General features: G+C 40.1%; 3 protein-coding genes across 14 annotated transcripts in view; 2 read left to right on the top strand and 1 right to left on the bottom strand.

Annotated features, from left to right (window-relative positions):
* The window catches only part of Dop1 (dopamine receptor, D1), a 63,771-nt gene extending 59,150 nt beyond the window's left edge, over positions 1 to 4,621 (top strand). For 2 of the 4 annotated variants that reach the window (XM_076439637.1, XM_076439636.1), the window contains 3 exons: positions 14 to 296; positions 806 to 1,039; positions 2,486 to 4,621. In XM_076439637.1, the coding sequence (XP_076295752.1) occupies positions 14 to 296; positions 806 to 1,039; positions 2,486 to 2,575 (607 nt within the window). In that variant the 3' untranslated portion in view covers positions 2,576 to 4,621. The remainder of the gene's footprint in view (positions 1 to 13; positions 297 to 805; positions 1,040 to 2,485) is intronic. The other 2 variants (XM_076439638.1, XM_076439639.1) reach the window with 2 other exon arrangements.
* On the bottom strand, positions 10 to 10,188 carry Metrs-m (Methionyl-tRNA synthetase, mitochondrial). 7 transcript variants are annotated; one of them, XM_076439633.1, is made up of 9 exons: positions 9,999 to 10,187; positions 9,730 to 9,833; positions 9,033 to 9,650; positions 7,774 to 7,938; positions 7,416 to 7,690; positions 7,106 to 7,337; positions 6,789 to 7,018; positions 5,513 to 5,747; positions 10 to 5,288 (listed from the first exon to the last, which is right to left on the bottom strand). In XM_076439633.1, exons 3-9 carry the CDS (start codon positions 9,289 to 9,291, stop codon positions 4,723 to 4,725), a joined length of 1,962 nt encoding a protein of 653 aa, XP_076295748.1. In that variant the 5' UTR covers positions 9,292 to 9,650; positions 9,730 to 9,833; positions 9,999 to 10,187; the 3' UTR covers positions 10 to 4,722. The 7 variants fall into 7 exon arrangements, 6 of the variants coding, with proteins under 6 accessions (XP_076295748.1, XP_076295749.1, XP_076295750.1 ...); XR_013010577.1 differs by having other exon boundaries at positions 10 to 4,592; positions 4,659 to 5,288; positions 9,033 to 10,187; XM_076439634.1 differs by having other exon boundaries at positions 9,033 to 9,274; positions 9,352 to 10,187.
* Positions 9,347 to 16,697, top strand: LOC143216515 (casein kinase I). 3 transcript variants are annotated; one of them, XM_076439642.1, is made up of 7 exons: positions 9,347 to 9,491; positions 11,614 to 11,733; positions 13,129 to 13,238; positions 13,331 to 13,553; positions 13,631 to 13,924; positions 14,025 to 14,298; positions 14,888 to 16,697. In XM_076439642.1, the coding sequence occupies exons 2-7, from the start codon at positions 11,620 to 11,622 to the stop codon at positions 14,896 to 14,898; spliced, it is 1,026 nt and encodes a 341-aa protein (XP_076295757.1). In that variant the 5' UTR covers positions 9,347 to 9,491; positions 11,614 to 11,619; the 3' UTR covers positions 14,899 to 16,697. The 3 variants fall into 3 exon arrangements, with proteins under 3 accessions (XP_076295757.1, XP_076295758.1, XP_076295755.1); XM_076439643.1 differs by lacking the exon at positions 9,347 to 9,491 and adding an exon at positions 10,963 to 11,183; XM_076439640.1 differs by lacking the exon at positions 9,347 to 9,491 and adding an exon at positions 11,199 to 11,497.
* The last annotated feature ends 146 nt before the right edge of the window (positions 16,698 to 16,843 follow it).

Genomic DNA, 16,843 nt, shown 5'->3' with positions numbered 1-16,843 from the left:
GTATTGTTCGCAGGCTCTATTGTTACGCGCAGAAACACGTGAAAAGCATCCGGGCAGTGACGAAGCTGTCGGACACATCAATGGCCAAGAGCTTTCGCGGGAAGAGCGCTCGGAACAAGCCGCCGAAACCGCCGACAAAAACGAAGCCGACGAGCCCTTATCACGTGTCCGATCATAAGGCCGCCATTACCGTCGGCGTCATTATGGGTGTTTTCTTAATTTGCTGGGTACCCTTTTTCTGCGTCAACATCGTCGCCGCGTATTGCAAGACCTGCATATCAGTCCGGGCGTTCCAGGTACGACTCGCTCTTCCGCAAACTTTGCTCGAGCCCTATAGCAGCGGTTTCCAGCCTGGGAGGCGCCAAACTTTTTGTTTCCACTTTTTTGTAATAAAAAAAAATTTTTCGGGGAGGTGTAGTGGCATAAAGGTTGGAAACCGCTGTCCTATAGGGCAGGGGTCGGCAAACTTTTTTTGGAAAGGGCCAGATAATACTACTCCTAGAGCAACAAAAACGACAGGTTCAAAATTTTCTTACTAGGAAATGATATTTTTACATAATTTTTTTATTTTATGTTATTTGATTTATTTTTAATGATTATCTGATTATTTTAATCTTAATTTTTTCATGTAAAGCACAATATTAACCTCGCGGGCCGGATTTGGCCCGCGGGCCATAGTTTGCCGGCCCCTGCTATAGGGTAATTGCAGACATCTGATTGAAAATGAAGTATGCTCTGCCACGTGACAAATGAATGCAATGACCTGCATAACGAGTGCAGAGAGTTATGTAAAAACTTGTTTTAGGTACTCACTTGGCTCGGCTACAGCAACTCGGCCTTCAACCCGATCATCTACAGCATATTCAACACAGAGTTCCGGGAAGCGTTCAAGAGGATCCTGACGAAAGGTGCTCGTGCCCGAGGGAACCAACCGTCGACTAGCGAGTGCGGCGAGTTTCGATCGGTGGTGGTGCAGAAACGGAACGGATCCATGATCGAGTGTAACATTAGTCCGAGATCGAGCGCGGACAGCTGTCAGGTCGGGATCATGGCGCAAAAGCACCGCGACACTATCGTCAGCGCGATATAAATACTACTCGAGACTTTATGACTCGAGGCTCACAGAAGTCTCTCTCTTCCGGATCAAATTGACATAGATCTTCCTATCGGACGCTGGTCGCGCTTCTTCGACGACGAAAGGACGCATACGCATACACACACACACAAACAGAACACGTATTCATCTTCTCGGTTCGCTTGTTTCTCTCTTGCCCCATCCGAAATTACGCGGTGAAAACGGTTGCATTGAAATCCGTGTTTCTTGGAATCCGAGATTGTACACGCCGGATCGCTATCACACTACCCTAAGCGGCATTCCGATCATGGACGCACACGCGCCACCATCAACTGAAACATTCGCCGGCAAACCAAATCAAATTAAACGTCAGTGTTATAGACTGCGGGTCTTTATGGAAAATCAAAATTTTTGATAATTATCATATACATAAAAAGAGACCCGCCATATCTTTCAAAGACCTTTAGGTACATCCGTAAGGTCAACATCCTGAACAATTTTTCTGTGGGAGTAGTTTACTTTTTTGTAATCTCCCTCTCTGAAGCTGCAGTTACTCATTTTTAGGATAAACGCATAAAATCCGCAGTCTAGTCGTTACACTTCGAATCGACTTCACTTTTCAATTTACAAAATGGAATCACCTATGTAACTATAATACTTATGAATAGACAGCACATTTGAGGCTTCCAACCCTTACACGGTCAAAAACGAAGCATTCGTGAGCATAAAAAGAGCCATAGATGATTCGATTGTTCAGTGAACATTAACTTCTTGTATCTTTTTCCAAAACTGTACAAAAGCGAACTGAACATTTCCGATTGAAATGGAAACACAGATGAACGCGATCCGTTAAATGCTTTCTGTGATAAAAATTCGCGAATACAATCCCCTATTTTTGCGAGACCGGGCAACCATTGGTGTTGTCGGAGGTCCGTGTTTTATAAACAAACACAGTGCTCCATTTTGCACGAAATCCACTTCGGCATTTACTGCGAGAAGTGATCGATTCGATGGTGGAATGGCATTGACAAACCGTGTAACAATGACGAACGGTTCCTCCCGTTATCGTATAAATTCGTGGAGCGCGTGAGCGTGATTCGTTTGTGCTTGATCTGTTAACCGGATGGTTTCTCGACCGTGAACATATCCCCTGTCCCCAACCCGCATGTACATACACACAGCCACCGTGGAAAGAACAAAAGATCATTTATAGCGACACTCGGCTGGCCGCGACATTCGTACACACCGAAAATATCAGTCTTCATAGTGCTACAAGAACATAACTCCGGTAGAATATTAGATCTCTCTTCGCTAGAATTCTGATCTTCCTTAAGAAGAAACACTCTCGCGCGAAATGGTTCTCGGGAAACGCCATAGTAATAACGAGTGAACTCGTCTTCCTGTTAACAGGTCAAATCTAAGAGACACCGGACACGCCAACAAACGAACAACTTTTGTCGTTTTAATCGATCGAACGAGACATTCGAAGATTTGCTATGATTCGTCAAAACGCGGGGAACGTTGTTGAACTTTTCCGAATACTCGAACGAGCACTTAGAAAACCCGAACAAAAAAACCGGCGTCGGAGGAAGAAGAGGCTAGGAAAATGCGATGTTGCTCACACTGTGTGTGTGTGGAGAATATAGTAAGCCTGTGTGCTCCCGGAGGAGCCCCGGAGCCGGAGCAGTGGCCCGCGGGACAACTCGCGGCGGCCCCGTGCCTGCTTCGATGCAACAATAGCGCGACCAAGATGTTCTCGTTTAGAGTTGATCGTGTGGTAGAGCTGTCGTGTCGTAGATTCGATTTATTTGACATTTTTCTCTCTTTCTGTTTTCTGAACTAATTAGGAAAAGTTCGACGCGATCGATCTCTTCGTTTCGGCGGCGAAAACGAACCGGCGCGAGTCAATGGCACAGAACGCGAGGACGGCGACCACGGCGCAAAGAATTGTCGATTTTTTTACTGGGTATTTTTTAAGCAGAAAACGGGCGAACGAAAGCGGAACCCGACTTCACTGGACGGTGGTAGATTATTGGGGGGAGGGGGAGAGCAAAGCAAAACAGAAGAAGAGAAAGAGAGAGAGAGAGAGAGAGAGAGAGAGAGAGATTGAGAGAGAAAAGAGAGAAAGAGAACAATGAAAGACAATCACCAAAAGGTAGTTCAAAACATATCCACGAGACATAATCCACCCACGATATAAGAAAACAAAGTATAAATGGATATAAGCGCAAACTGGAGAGGACGTTGAAATTCCGACAAAAGAAAAAGAAAAAGACGGGGGCTCGTTTGGTAGGGAGGAAATTCGAGCGTAGTATCTTTAGACTTACGTTCTCGTAAAGCAATTGTAATTAAACAAAAATCATGTTGATATAGAGCGTGTATCTACGACCGTAAACAAAAAAAAAAGCTGGATGTTACGCGAAGCACTAAAAAAAAATAGTGACGTCTGTCGATAAAAAAAAAATCGTAGCTTATTAGTGTTAGGATCGCGGTGGAACCCGCACAGATTCATTTTCCATCTTGTAAATAGTCATTTATTTATTTTTCTATATTTGACGGGGGCGACACCAAGACGAGGGGTAGAGACGAGATATCCGTCTCGCGTGTAATTTTATGCGTTCCAAGCGATGCTTCGTTTAGGTGCTAACGCGTCGCGAAACACCGTGTCGCGAATAATCGTCGCGAAACAAAACACGGACCCGTCGAATCTAAACTCGAATCTGCGTCTCGCGTATCCGAACGAACAAGGAAATCCTCGCGAAGAAAATCGCGGCGAGCCTCTTCCACGCATCTAACTTATAACAGCGACGCGAGGTGCACTGTATTCCGACTAGAGAGAGAGCGAGAAAGCAAGAGAGTGAGAGAGTCCCGATATCAATGAACGAGCAAAGAATATTCAGGCTGCGGCATTTAAATCGAAACACATACAGGATCTGCCAAACAAAGCAACACAGGTTGTCTTCTTCGAACATAATAAAGACATCGACTTCATTTTCTTCTAATCTATAATTACCTGTAGAGGCAACGGGATCCACTATTTTTGTTTTTGTTGAATAGATGGAAGTGAAAACTGAATAACATATGATTAAACCATTTTTTTGATAGCGTAAGAAAGCTAAGAAAACAGCTTGTAATACTTTATTTGGCACATCCAGCACATCTCCGTTATTTTTGCTTTCGGGAACAAAACGCTTAGAACGATTTTCTACTACATTTAGAAATCTACTAATTTCTATTTTAAAAAATATCGGCGACCTTGAATTCTCTTAAAAACTGTCCACGAGCAAAATTCTCTATATGACACCCAGAATAGCATACCCTTGTCCTGAACATTTATCCATTAGAACCAAAATAACGAAGATAAACGGGTGCTCCCACTTTCAATACCGCAACATGTGACGTCTCTTGTATTTGTAATAAATTAGAAATGGCAAGAAGATTGGACAAAGTCTCCCTTGTCGGAGTAACACGTGCACGATGTTGATGTACACTGATGATACATTTGAATGACCGTTCTCTGTAAATATATTAGCATAAGGACTTCCACGCGAGTGTTACATTTAAAACGTTTTATTACTGCTACCTTCAATATCATCCTGCACCGATCTCACGATTGTCCAGCGTTCGAGTCCGGCGAGTACTCGTGGTTAATTTTTTAATATTTTCTTGAACAAGAACACGTTCTGCGGCACGGTGCGTCGTTGCCCATTGTCGAAGCAGTTGGTCAGATGAAGCGGTATCGTGTCTTGCCACGTACGTCTCGTAACGGGGACCTCGAGCGAGTCCAACAGATTCGAAGTCGATGTCGGTATGATCGGGTACAGTATCAGCGCGGCGACACGCACGCTCTCCAACGAGAGAGACAGCACGGCCTCCAACTCCTTGACAGAGTCCTCGGACGAGTCCTTGCACAACCGCCACGGCTGGTGCTCGTCGAACATCCTATTGGCAACGTGCAACAGACTCATCACTGCGTCCACCACGTGGTGCAAATGGTGTTCCTCGTAATACTGCTTGGCACTGTCGCCTATCTTCTCCAAAAGCTTTATGTTCTCGAAGGCCACGTCACTCCTCAGAGTCTGCGCGTAGCTCGACGGGTCGGGTATCGCTCTGTGAGGGTTGATCTGCTTGCCCAGACATCGGTTCAACAGATTCCCGAACGTGTTGGCGAGCTCCGCGTTCACTATGTTCTGAATCTTCTGTGCGTTGTAATCTGTAAAGACGAGGATCGAATAGAGAGCTGAACGGCGGCATCTTTCAGACAATATGTCTCGAGCAACGCTGTCCAACACCAATTTTCCGTTTCGATAACCGGTCGACGAATCTTACAGACTTCAACAAGGTCTACACGAATCGTCTACTGGAAAGCAAGGTAAAATTTGTTGGATAGTGTGATATGTACAGAATACACTGTATCATACGTGTCCTCTGCCTTACTTGCATCCGAATGCGGAACCGCCTGCCGCAACAGGAAGTACCTCAGACCTTCCGCCGTGAATTTGAGCATCGCGTCGAACGGCGAAATTACGTTCCCTTTAGACTTTGACATTTTCTGATCGTCGACGGTCCAGTGCCCGTGACACAACAGTCTCCTCGGCGGCTCGAGACCGACCGCCATCAGAAACGCTGGCCAATACACGCCGTGGAACTTCAATATGTCTTTCCCTACAACCTACGTTCGTAGACGTCTATCATCTCATCGGCTTTTCAAATACGAAGGGGTCATTCCATGCCAAATCGATCACTTTTTGCAGGCACCATCGTTGATTTTGTTCTAAATGAAATATGTTGTAGTCCATGCGAAATTAGGGGGGGGTTTAAGTCATCATTTTGCCGGTTTCGAATTTTGTTAGAAATGGCAGGCCTTCAAAGTTTTCAATTTTTGCCCATTTCGGCGGAAACGGGCCTCGCTTACGAATTTTTATCTCGGGAACTGTTTGTTCGATTGAGCTACATTTTTTTTTGTTTTATTCGGAAAGGATTGGGCTATTACAAAATAATTTTTTCAACCTCAAAAATCAACTTTATAAAGTCGAAAAATTTAAAATAATTCTTTTTTTACGTTTTTTTCGATGATGGAGTTCAGTGATTTAAATTTTGAAAAAAATATTGTTATATTCCTTGAAGCTTCCCCTTTAAAATGAGCCCTTGAAAAAGATGGTATCATTAAAATCGGCTGGTAAAGTACGCCGTGTTATAAAGTTTATTTTCGAGGTTGAAAAAATTATTTTGTAATAGCCCAATCCTTCCCGAATAAAACAAAAAAAATGTAGCTCAATCAGACAAACAGTTCCTGAGATAAAAATTCATAAGCGAGGCTCGTTTTCGCCGAAATGGGCAAAAATTGAAAATTTTTAAGGCCTGCCATTTCTAAAAAAATTCGAAACCAGCAAAATGATGACTTAAAGCCCCCCTCATTTCGCATGGACTACAACATATTTCGTTTAGAACAATGGCATGGAATGACCCGAAGACAGTATTCGCTCCGGGACTGTAAAAGTCATATTTTCTTCTAACATGCCTCGCTACCATGATTTAAATTTTAGATTACTTTATAACAATAACGAGAATATCCAAAGAATCTTTACAATCACATTGTAAAGATGGATATCCATGAGGAATTATTAAAACCAAGTATTACATTTTAGCATTTCCATAAGTCTTTCGCATACTCGGAACGAACACTGTGTACTGCCTCGCATGGAATATTTACTTGAACAGTCGCCGGCCAAAATTGTTCGAAAGAGCTGTCCGGGTATCCTATCGAAGTCAAATAATTGACCAACGCGTCCAACCACACGTACACCGTGTGGGTCTTGTCCGAAGGCGTGGGAATGGCCCATGGCACTCTGCCGATAGGTCTAGAAATACTTAAGTCTTGTAGACCTTCATCGATCCAGTTAAGCAAAATCTTATGGTATATCGCCGGTTGTACTGTATTTTCTGAATACAGTTTTGTATATTAAAACGACGAGTATTCTTCAATAAAAAGCAGATTCAATAACTCAATCAAGTTGTACGTGGATATACCATTTTTCAGCCAGTATCGCAAATCGTCTTGGAAACTGGTCAGACGAAATTTATATGTGCATTCTTCCGTCCATTCCACGGGGTTCCCCGAGTCCGCGGTTAAACGAACGACATTTCCATCTTTGTCCTTTTGTTCTATCAAGTCCGTGTCCGAGATAAATGCTTCATCCGATACGCTGTACCAGCCGGAATATTTATCCATATAAACGTACCCCTTCTCGTCTAAACTATTCTGAAAGTTTTTGTTTCTGTTTATGTTCGTGCGTTTACTATAAACGTAAGACTAGTTTTAATTAACGAATTTAACAACCCAGAAATGATGAACAGCTTTCACGTGTTGCTCCTCGGTAGTCCTAATAAACCGTGAATAATTCACGTTGAACGTGTCGCACATTCTTCGGAATTGCTGCGAAATGTCAGTGCAATATAGAGATGCGGGCATGGCTGCCCTGTTCGCAGCTTTCTCAACTTTAGTGCCGTGTTCGTCAGTACCTGTGCACAGAACTACAGAGTGTCCTAGCATAGAATTAAATCTAGCTATACTGTCTGCCAACACTGCTGTGTAAAGGTGTCCGACGTGTGGCCCTAAAGATATAGAGACAAAAAATGTAAGATCAACAAGAAGTTCAGATGAAATCATTTGAATCTGCATTCTAAAAATTGCCTACCAGCGTTAACGTAAAATATGGGCGTAGTAATATATACGTTTCTAGCCACATGATCGGAAAAATGATTCTTTCTGATATGAGCCCACAATGGTTGCGCTTTCGTTTCGAAAAGAGAAAATGTCCTTAAGTATCGGCTACTGGGAGACCTTGCCCGGCGAACTGAAACTGTAATTCAAATCGACCTATCATTAGAATTATTTCAAATACGAGTAGAATGCGCGAATCGCGTAAAAGACGCAGTTTCAAATAAGTAAGATTTTTCATTTTTCATTCATTTATTTCGATCTATATACAGATTCCATAGAGTCTATACCAAATGAAACATAATTACAATTTCTACACATAAATGTTCAGTTAGCCTTCAGTTCTAATTGTATAGTCTCCAACTGTGCGATAAGATCCATGTGCTTGAACTCATCAGGCTTGCGGGTGAACGCATCCAACAAGCGCAGTCTTTCAGGATTATCCGTGCTGTAATATAATTGCAATTCATTCGCCAAGCACTGAGCTTCTTGTACACCGATGCATTTCGTATCAAATTCGCCTCTCATCAGCACAATGCCTTTGCTCTCTTTGAGCTCTGTGTAGTACACTATAGACAAACACTCTGGCGCATTTTCCTTGTGCGCCTGGTACCATAAAAGTGGCGTCATATGGATCTCGGTTCCGTAAAACTGCATGACAATGAATTCGTATCCGTGTTCTCTGGGCAGTGGTAGTAAAAATGTAGGGTACTGTTTTCCAAGTTCAAACATTTTGTCGAATTGCTCTGGTGTTAATGCACCAGATATACAATCCTTTTGTTTATGATAATCTTTCCATATGTCCATGATCTCTTCCTTGGACTTGTCCTGAATCATATCCACCTTCATTATACTGTTCAACTGTACTTGCTTAGGCTGGTTATTTTGACCCAATTGTGGTTTCGCTTGGCTCTGATAAAACTTATACTGTTGTTCTTGTTTAGCTTCAATGGAATAACACGTGATAAAAGAAAATTAAATTCACTGGCAACGTTTATGAATTCGAGCTTAAATCTACTATATTTTTCCCTTTGAGATCAAATGCTAGTGCCTACATATGATCTACACATGTGTAACGAAAAAATAAATACATGCTACATCGTGACAATTACATAAAAGAAAACAGTAGTCATTTTGCAACCATAAAACGAAAAAATCGACTCAACTTTCATTCAATATTTTAAACATAAACATCATTGTTCAAAAGTGCCGAATGCATGAGTATAGGTTATATACCTTTCTTCTCTTGCAATTTCTTCGCCTCGTTATCGATTCGTTGAAAAAACTCATCGGGACTGGTCTTCTGAAATTTTGCTATCTTTTCCGCGTACTTGTCAAAATAAGGATTCTTTTGAAGATCTTCCAAAACCTTTTCGAGTCTTCTGGAGCTCGTCATGATGAATCGTTTATTACCAGTACTTATGTTCACAGAAATACGTTTTCTAAATGTTGACAACGACGATAACCATACTAAGTTTCTTAAAGGAATTGCCATCGATTATTTACAATTAAATAGAATGAACCAGCCACAACAATTGTTCGTAAAAAAAAGTACTTTATTTTTCGCCATACCACAGTGGTGACCAGCGGTGACCAGTGGTGACCATACACAACTTTTGCAGATGTCGCTGCAGACTGTAGAAAATTGTAAACTGTAAACTGCCATACACGAATTTTTCTTGTCGCTCCTAAACGGTAAGTAACTTAGACTACTTCTCATTCATATATACTTCTCTATTTCGAACAACGGACACTCGAAATATCAAAAATCGTTGTGCACGCACAGACGATATTTCGTATCAATTTCTACATAGTATGTAAGTGGCACAAGGTTCCGGTATGGCAGTGCCGTATCTATAGAAAAGGACGAATGGCTTAAAACACGGTGACATGTTTGACCTATATACATATCTTTTAAGTATAAATTACTTACATACGCGTAAAATGAAGATTCTATTCATTTTCTTTCAATATCCCAAACGTTTCTTACGTGTACACCTAAATTTCGGTGTCTCGAGAATCGTGAATTCACATAACCTAACAAACCACGAACAACTCAAACATACATTCTATTCGAATCATTTGGAACACTCTAGTACCAAACGGAGGAATAATTGAAATTGCTCCAACATTTGAATTCACACTTCCAGTAACTGTCAATAACGATACGCAAACTAACCAAAAAATAATTCAGACCCTTACCTGCAGTCTGAATAATACTTCCTTGTCATCGAATTCATTTCCAAACGAATAGTTCCAGCCATCGCTGTGAAAAATTGTTTTTCATATAATTATGAATCGAGATTGTCTTTCCAACGTTATCTTTGGCTGCTCTTCGGCGTCGCATTTTCAATTCCCGATATTTGACTGCGCAACCAGCTGTGCGCAGGCCTGCAAGAGAAAGAGACAAAAGCGATTAGCGAAGGAAACAGAATCGAGTTCAGATGTTCAGATTCATTCGATTTACACGAAAGCTGTAGGTTTTCAATTATTATATTTGCGGTGTATATTCTACGGTAAATGTGATTAATCACTATTAAATTTGGTAAATGTGATGAATTATTGAATATTTATCAAATCAACCGGCGAATTTATATAATTCCCAACTCGTATTGGCGAATGTGATAAAAGCCGATAACTTTACCAAAATTCGTCTGATGGCACCACTTGAAATTAGATCAATTTCTTTATAAGTGGACGAAACGACTTCGAGTTTTCTGGCAAGCTAGATGGATTAATTTACTTATTACTTGATGTAATGATATGTAATGAAATTTTTTGAAAAATTGCATTTGAATTACGAAGAAAATAGTCAAGATCTATTACAAGTTAGGAATTATATAATCTCGCCGGTTAATTTGGTAAATATTCAATAATTTACCACATTTACCAAAAGTGGTGATTATATATATAATAACCGACAATTATACACAATCACCAGTTTATTACATTTACCGTAACAGATACATTTTCTATTTACTTCAAAATATGTGTAAAGAATTATTTCCCGAACTGTTCGACAATTATTTCAAACTATCTGGACTGATAATACGTTTAGCGCCATTTGTCTTTGTCTCCGTCCGCGATGGCAGCACAATCATATCAGCAAACAGTCAGCCAATCACGAACAAAGAGAATTTTCCCCATGCCCTCCGCAACGAGGCGCTGCGCTCACTGAGTCGCGAGACATTGTGGAGACAAAACCTCGCGAACGTCGTTGTGCGAGCCATCGTTTGTTCGCGACAGATCCGAACAACTATTGATACGGCCCTGAGGAAAACCTAGCACCGCGAACCCAAGCGAGTCACTTCAATTCGCACGGAATATCGTGATGATGTTGAAAACCGTCGCCGTGACCGGACGAAATTTGGCTGATTATTAAAAACGGTACATTTCCGAGTGGCTCGGTCGATAATCTGTCTCGGCGAATTGTTGGCGATCGTTGGATAAAGACTCTGATTTGAACGCGACCCGCCGTGACGCATCGTTTCCGCAACGTCAGTCGCTCTCGTGTTTCTAGCGAAAGGGAAAATGTCGGCGTGTTAGTGGGGTTTTGTTGTGCCAGCCAAAGAGTGCTACTTTTTGGCTACGGAGTTTCGTATACATATTTTCTAACGGGAAGTCAATCCGGCCATCGGTACGGCTCCGAGAAGGCACACCGTCCTCGTGTTTGCCAGTAAATGGCGTGTATGACCCACCGGGTACGCTCAGTACTTTAAATCAGGTTTGAGTCCGACGTGAGCCAAAGTCGCAGAGGTTCGCCGTCGGTTCCAGGGAGGACGGATATTGGGAAGCCAAGAGTAATATGTCGTTGCAGTTGGCGATGTCAGTGGTCAAGAATGACTTTATCGTGGGCAGCAAGTACAGGCTGGTGAGGAAGATTGGCTCGGGATCCTTCGGCGACATATACCTCGGTATCAACATCTCTAATGGCGAGGTAAGGTGTACCGTTTCGTGCGAGACGAGCTGTCTCAGCACACGTCCTCCTCTTCCCGTTTTTACTCGTTCTCTCACTCTCTCTCTCTTTCTCTCTCTATCCTTCCTTTGAAACGGACTTTTTAATCATCACCTCGCCCGAGTTCGTCTCTCTGTGACACGAGCGAGTCCTTTTTACCCCGACAATGATATTCAACTTTCCCCCAAAATATGTTCTCCACGATATTCTCCTGCAATAGATTATATCCGTTGTCTTTCGAAACCCTTTATTTTCCCGATAATGTTGCATATTTGCCCGGTCATATCGTTCGATTCGACGATTATTTTTATGGTTCCTTTGTGCAATCGTATCTGTCGAGCTCTACGTAATACTGTTAACCTCTGCGCAGGAAAAAAAATAACGATGTATTGTTTTAAACATTAATGCGCGCGCGAGATAACAGACGTTGGCGGATCGTGTTCCGTGATATTTCGATCGAAATGTTTATAACGATCTTTATATAGCGATCGAAGTCCGTGTCTATACAGTTCGAATTTTTCTATTGTAAGCAACAGTTATATATAGACATTGTTTGCATAAAAAATTCATACAATGAGATTGTGCTACCTTATACGTGGTTTCATAAGTTTTTCATTAAGATTTCAGTGTGCAGAATATTGCACTGGTACCGTGATGTGAGATAGAATTTTATTTGTTTAAACGTTATTGTTTTGTGCTCCTATATACAGGGTGTTACATTTAAACGTGAATGGTGGAATAGTTTGTGAGAAATTGGATATATCGAGAATATGTTCCTACAAAAGTTGTTAGAAGTTAATGAACATAAGAAAGTTAATCTTCGTTTATGAATGTTGCTCGTAAAAAGTTTTAATTAGCATTGGTTTGTAAATCACCATATGGAATATCTCATAGCAGGTTATCACCATTAGATAAAATTATTTTGCCCACCAAATACTCTGCACTAGTTGGCTTTTCATACGAAACAACTTCAATAAAAAGGATATTCCATTATCCGTGCTTAAATGTACATCCTGTACATGTATACATGTTACTTTTTATTGCAGTAAGATAGTATTAAAGCTGGTATAAAAGTATGTAACTAGATTGGTAATAAATGAAGAAATGTTTGAAATGCTAACATTATAGTTTCCTTACACCATATATGTATATATATCTATTGGACAATGCCTATGTGTAGCTAAGTTATGTGTGCATAACTTTTATACAAGAATTTTAGCATTTTTTTAAAATATGTGTGCAAGAAAAATATAATTTTTATCCGTATATTATATTACTGCAACTAAAATAACTCAAATTCTTTGAATACATGAAAATAACCTTAGAAGTCATTTCTTTTGTAACATATCGAGTTACGTACGTTATGTGTTCTCTTAGGAAGTTGCTGTCAAGTTGGAGAACATGCGTGCACGTCATCCGCAACTCCTGTACGAATCGAAGTTATACAAAATTTTAAACGGGGGTGTAGGAATACCTCACATACGTTGGTAGGCTTCCATTTCGTATTTGTCTTTGACTGATCCTCCGTGTTTACCGTGTATAGATCCCCTAAAAAGCTGTTATTTTTTGTTGAACGTAGGTATGGACAAGAACGTGAATACAATGTACTTGTTATGGACCTCCTTGGCCCCTCCTTGGAAGACCTTTTCACATTCTGTTCGAGAAGGTTCACAATTAAAACGGTTTTAATGTTGGCAGACCAGATGATTGGTAGGATCGAATATGTTCACTGCAAACATTTTATCCATAGAGATATCAAGCCAGACAATTTTTTAATGGGTATCGGTCGTCACTGTAATAAGGTATTGTTCAATATACGCTAGTAGCCGTCACCTCTATTTTCCTTAAGGACTAATGCCAAGGACTTCCAATGTTTCAGCTGTTTCTTATCGATTTCGGCTTAGCTAAAAAATATAGAGATAGTCGCACAAGAATGCATATAATATATCGGGAAGACAAAAATTTAACGGGCACTGCGAGGTATGCTTCGATCAATGCACACCTTGGAATAGAACAGAGTCGTCGCGACGATATGGAATCTCTTGGCTACGTGCTTATGTATTTCAATCGTGGATCCTTGCCGTGGCAAGGACTGAAAGCTGCTACTAAAAAGCAGAAGTACGAGAAGATCAGTGAAAAAAAGATGTCCACGCCTGTAGAAGTTTTATGTAAGGTATGTTTTTATTCCACGTTCTTCTCGCCTTACATTTTCGTCCTGGAACCAGATGAAATATCGGGAGGTCGACCGTCTCTATCAAATGCCACGTTTTTAGGGATTCCCTGCCGAGTTCGCCATGTATTTAAATTACACTCGAGGACTGCGCTTCGAAGAAAGTCCAGATTATATGTACCTTCGCCAACTTTTCCGTATACTTTTCCGTACATTGAACCACCAATATGACTACACGTTTGACTGGACGATGTTGAAACAAAAATCAATATCAAGTAGTGTCACTACTGGAGTAGCCGCGGGTATAGCCCCTCAGGTTGCTCAAGGACAAGGACAAGCTCTTGGCCAGACACCCGCCAAGGCCAACGATCCACCAGGTGCTTATTCATACATTTGATACTTACTAAATATTGGTTACGCTCTCCAACTACAATTTTGCGCTTCGTTTGGTTATTCTTGGAGATTTTGATGCATCTAACACACTTTCGGAAAGTTGTTTTTCTCTGTCGATCTTTATTCGATTAGATTTTGTTAAAGTAAAAAATTCTTAAGCTTGAGAAATGATTTTAAATAACGTTTATTTTTTATTGAAACGTAAAAGAAAGTGAAAATTTGTTGGACAGTGTTATCAATAGATTGCGGATCTTTATGCAAATTTCCAATTGCTATACTCGATTTTTATGCGAGTCTAAAATAAGAAAAAATTTAATTTATTGACCAGAGAATTGCTTGTGATACAAATATGTATGTGCTGTAAATGCATAAAAATCTGCAGTCGAGTTATCGTTGTATTGTATCTCATTAAAAAAGAAAAAAGTGCATACGCATTATATAATGATTTCATAACGGATTATCACAAGTTTCCATTGAAGTCTAACAGATTATTAATAGTTAACGCAGCCGATATTAATAGCAATCTATCTGCTCGATGAGTTCTGTTAACATGGAATTTATATTTTGTTGCAGGAGCACGTTAAGACTATAATCATATGTCGTTGCATCAATCCTATTTTCAGTCGATAGTGTCCAAGATCAGGTACACGACTTTGTACGAAATGCCATGCAAAGAGTTAAATCAATCAACCCTCTAAGTTTATACATAATGAAGGAGGAGGTTTGCGATAACTAGCGTGTCGTACACAATAAAGAACAATGCCACGGATATACACGTGTCTGAATTCACTTTCAAACAGTGAAAACACTAAACTTGTGTGTATTCAATTCTCAGTGCTTAGAGTTTTGGTTGATCCACCTCTTTGGGCGTAAAAATCCAAGTGAGATCAGCCAGAGGTGGCTTGTTCTTATTTTGTTATTATCTATTTAATTCACCGTTGAAAAAATTTTCGAAATAAAGGTTTTGATGCCCCGAAGACCTCTGTAAAGGAGTAACTACACATAAACAGTGTAACGTGTGATTTAATCGAGAATTCGACATATATAATTTTCATAGAAAGAAAGAGAGACAAACGTTATTCTGACCAGTCTTACAACACTATTCGGGGTAATCAATTAAGTACATTATATAAAATTTTATATCTATTCTGCAAATAGAAAGGAAAGTATGCGTGAACGTGTGAGTGAGTGAGACGATGCGCGCGCGTGTATGAAAGAGATTATATAAATAATTGTACTGAGAGTGATAAGTATAGTTTGTTGCTTCCCGATTTTTCGTTTCAATCTCAGTACAATGATAGTATAAATAGAATGTGTGTGCATCTATGAGAGAGAGAAATGTTAATATTTTTCTTACATAAGCTACCCGTGTCAACAGTATCAAAGATCTCTCTTTGATATTATTGACTCTGATAACAACCTTTTTTTTTATATAAATATATATACATAACGTATACATAGACGCATGCATGCGAACATGTGAGTAAGCGAGACAGTATCTTGGAAATAAATACTGGCAATTAATATTAAACTATGTTAATATTTAAGGCAGCAATTTCACTTTTAGATAACGCTGTATCAATCAAGGAAATGAACAAATTTCGAAATGATTTCGTCGTGGTATAAATTACACTTCTCCACTCTCTTTCTTTCTGTGGCTGTATTTAGTCGATTACGGTGAAAACAAAATAATAATAATAATTGAACAGACTTTTTTTGTACTGGAGATGGATTGCAGGATTATCTTTTAAACGAGTAACCGAGTCGTCCTGAAAAGATAAAGAAGAAGAAAATACGAGAGTAAGAAGTGATTAGCGTGTCTCGATTGAAGAATAATACTGTAACCGGATCCAGCCAAAAGACTTCTTCCGTATAGTTTTAATGGCAGAGACTGTGCAATGGCATTTCCCGTGCTATTGCTTCGATGTTAAGTTTAATAAGGCGTGACTTAAAAAAAGAAGAAGAAGAAAGATAAAACCTTAATCGATCGGCCGGTCGATTGTTAAATATGTATAATGAGTCGTCTAATGCGAAAGTCACGCGCGACGTACGCCGATTAGGGAGGAGTTCATGAAAACTCGCTTCTGTCATTGAAAGTTTTCGTTCACATTAACCATACTACTAGTAGTTACGTCAATATTCACGCGCGTCCATGTTCCACGCACTACTTCCAAAATGTTGTATAATCACAGTCATTGTTAACTCATCTCTTGTCCTGTTTCGTGGAGACATTCTAAAGGAAACGTCCGGTCAGCCTTAGTGGAATTTATTGATACAAGGATGATGAGCACGACTAGACTTTATGTTTACTACTATAATTGTATTTGGAATGGACAACGCATTGTTTTGATGAACGTTTTTTTTTGGACAGTGAACGAAACAAGAAGATATAATCATTAACGAGTGAATGTATATGGTTAATTATTATTATTTTTATTATTAATAATATTATTGCAAAAGAGGGGAACGAAGAAACACAAAAAACGAATGAGTAAAAATGTGTATTACCATGCAGCGAGAATGAGTGAA

Source organism: Lasioglossum baleicum, chromosome 15 (assembly GCF_051020765.1).
Source record: "Lasioglossum baleicum chromosome 15, iyLasBale1, whole genome shotgun sequence".
Taxonomy (NCBI): domain Eukaryota; kingdom Metazoa; phylum Arthropoda; class Insecta; order Hymenoptera; family Halictidae; genus Lasioglossum; species Lasioglossum baleicum.
Note: the sequence above shows the minus strand (reverse complement) of the source record. Positions and strands in the feature narration are given on the sequence as shown.

Bases quoted from the DNA above. Each gene is read 5' to 3' on its own strand.
- LOC143216515 (XM_076439640.1), top strand. From the start codon at position 11,477: ATGGCGTGTATGACCCACCGG. The intron at 11,498-11,613 runs GTACGCTCAGTA...ATGTCGTTGCAG, and splicing joins TGGCGTGTATGACCCACCGG to TTGGCGATGTCAGTGGTCAA. The intron at 13,925-14,024 runs GTATGTTTTTAT...CCACGTTTTTAG, and splicing joins CTGTAGAAGTTTTATGTAAG to GGATTCCCTGCCGAGTTCGC.
- Metrs-m (XM_076439629.1), bottom strand. From the start codon at position 9,291: ATGGCAATTCCTTTAAGAAACTTAGTATGGTTATCGTCGTTGTCAACA. The intron at 7,019-7,105 runs GTATATCCACGT...AACTGTATTCAG, and splicing joins GCGATACTGGCTGAAAAATG to AAAATACAGTACAACCGGCG. The intron at 5,748-6,788 runs GTAAATATTCCA...CTACGAACGTAG, and splicing joins TTTGGCCGGCGACTGTTCAA to GTTGTAGGGAAAGACATATT.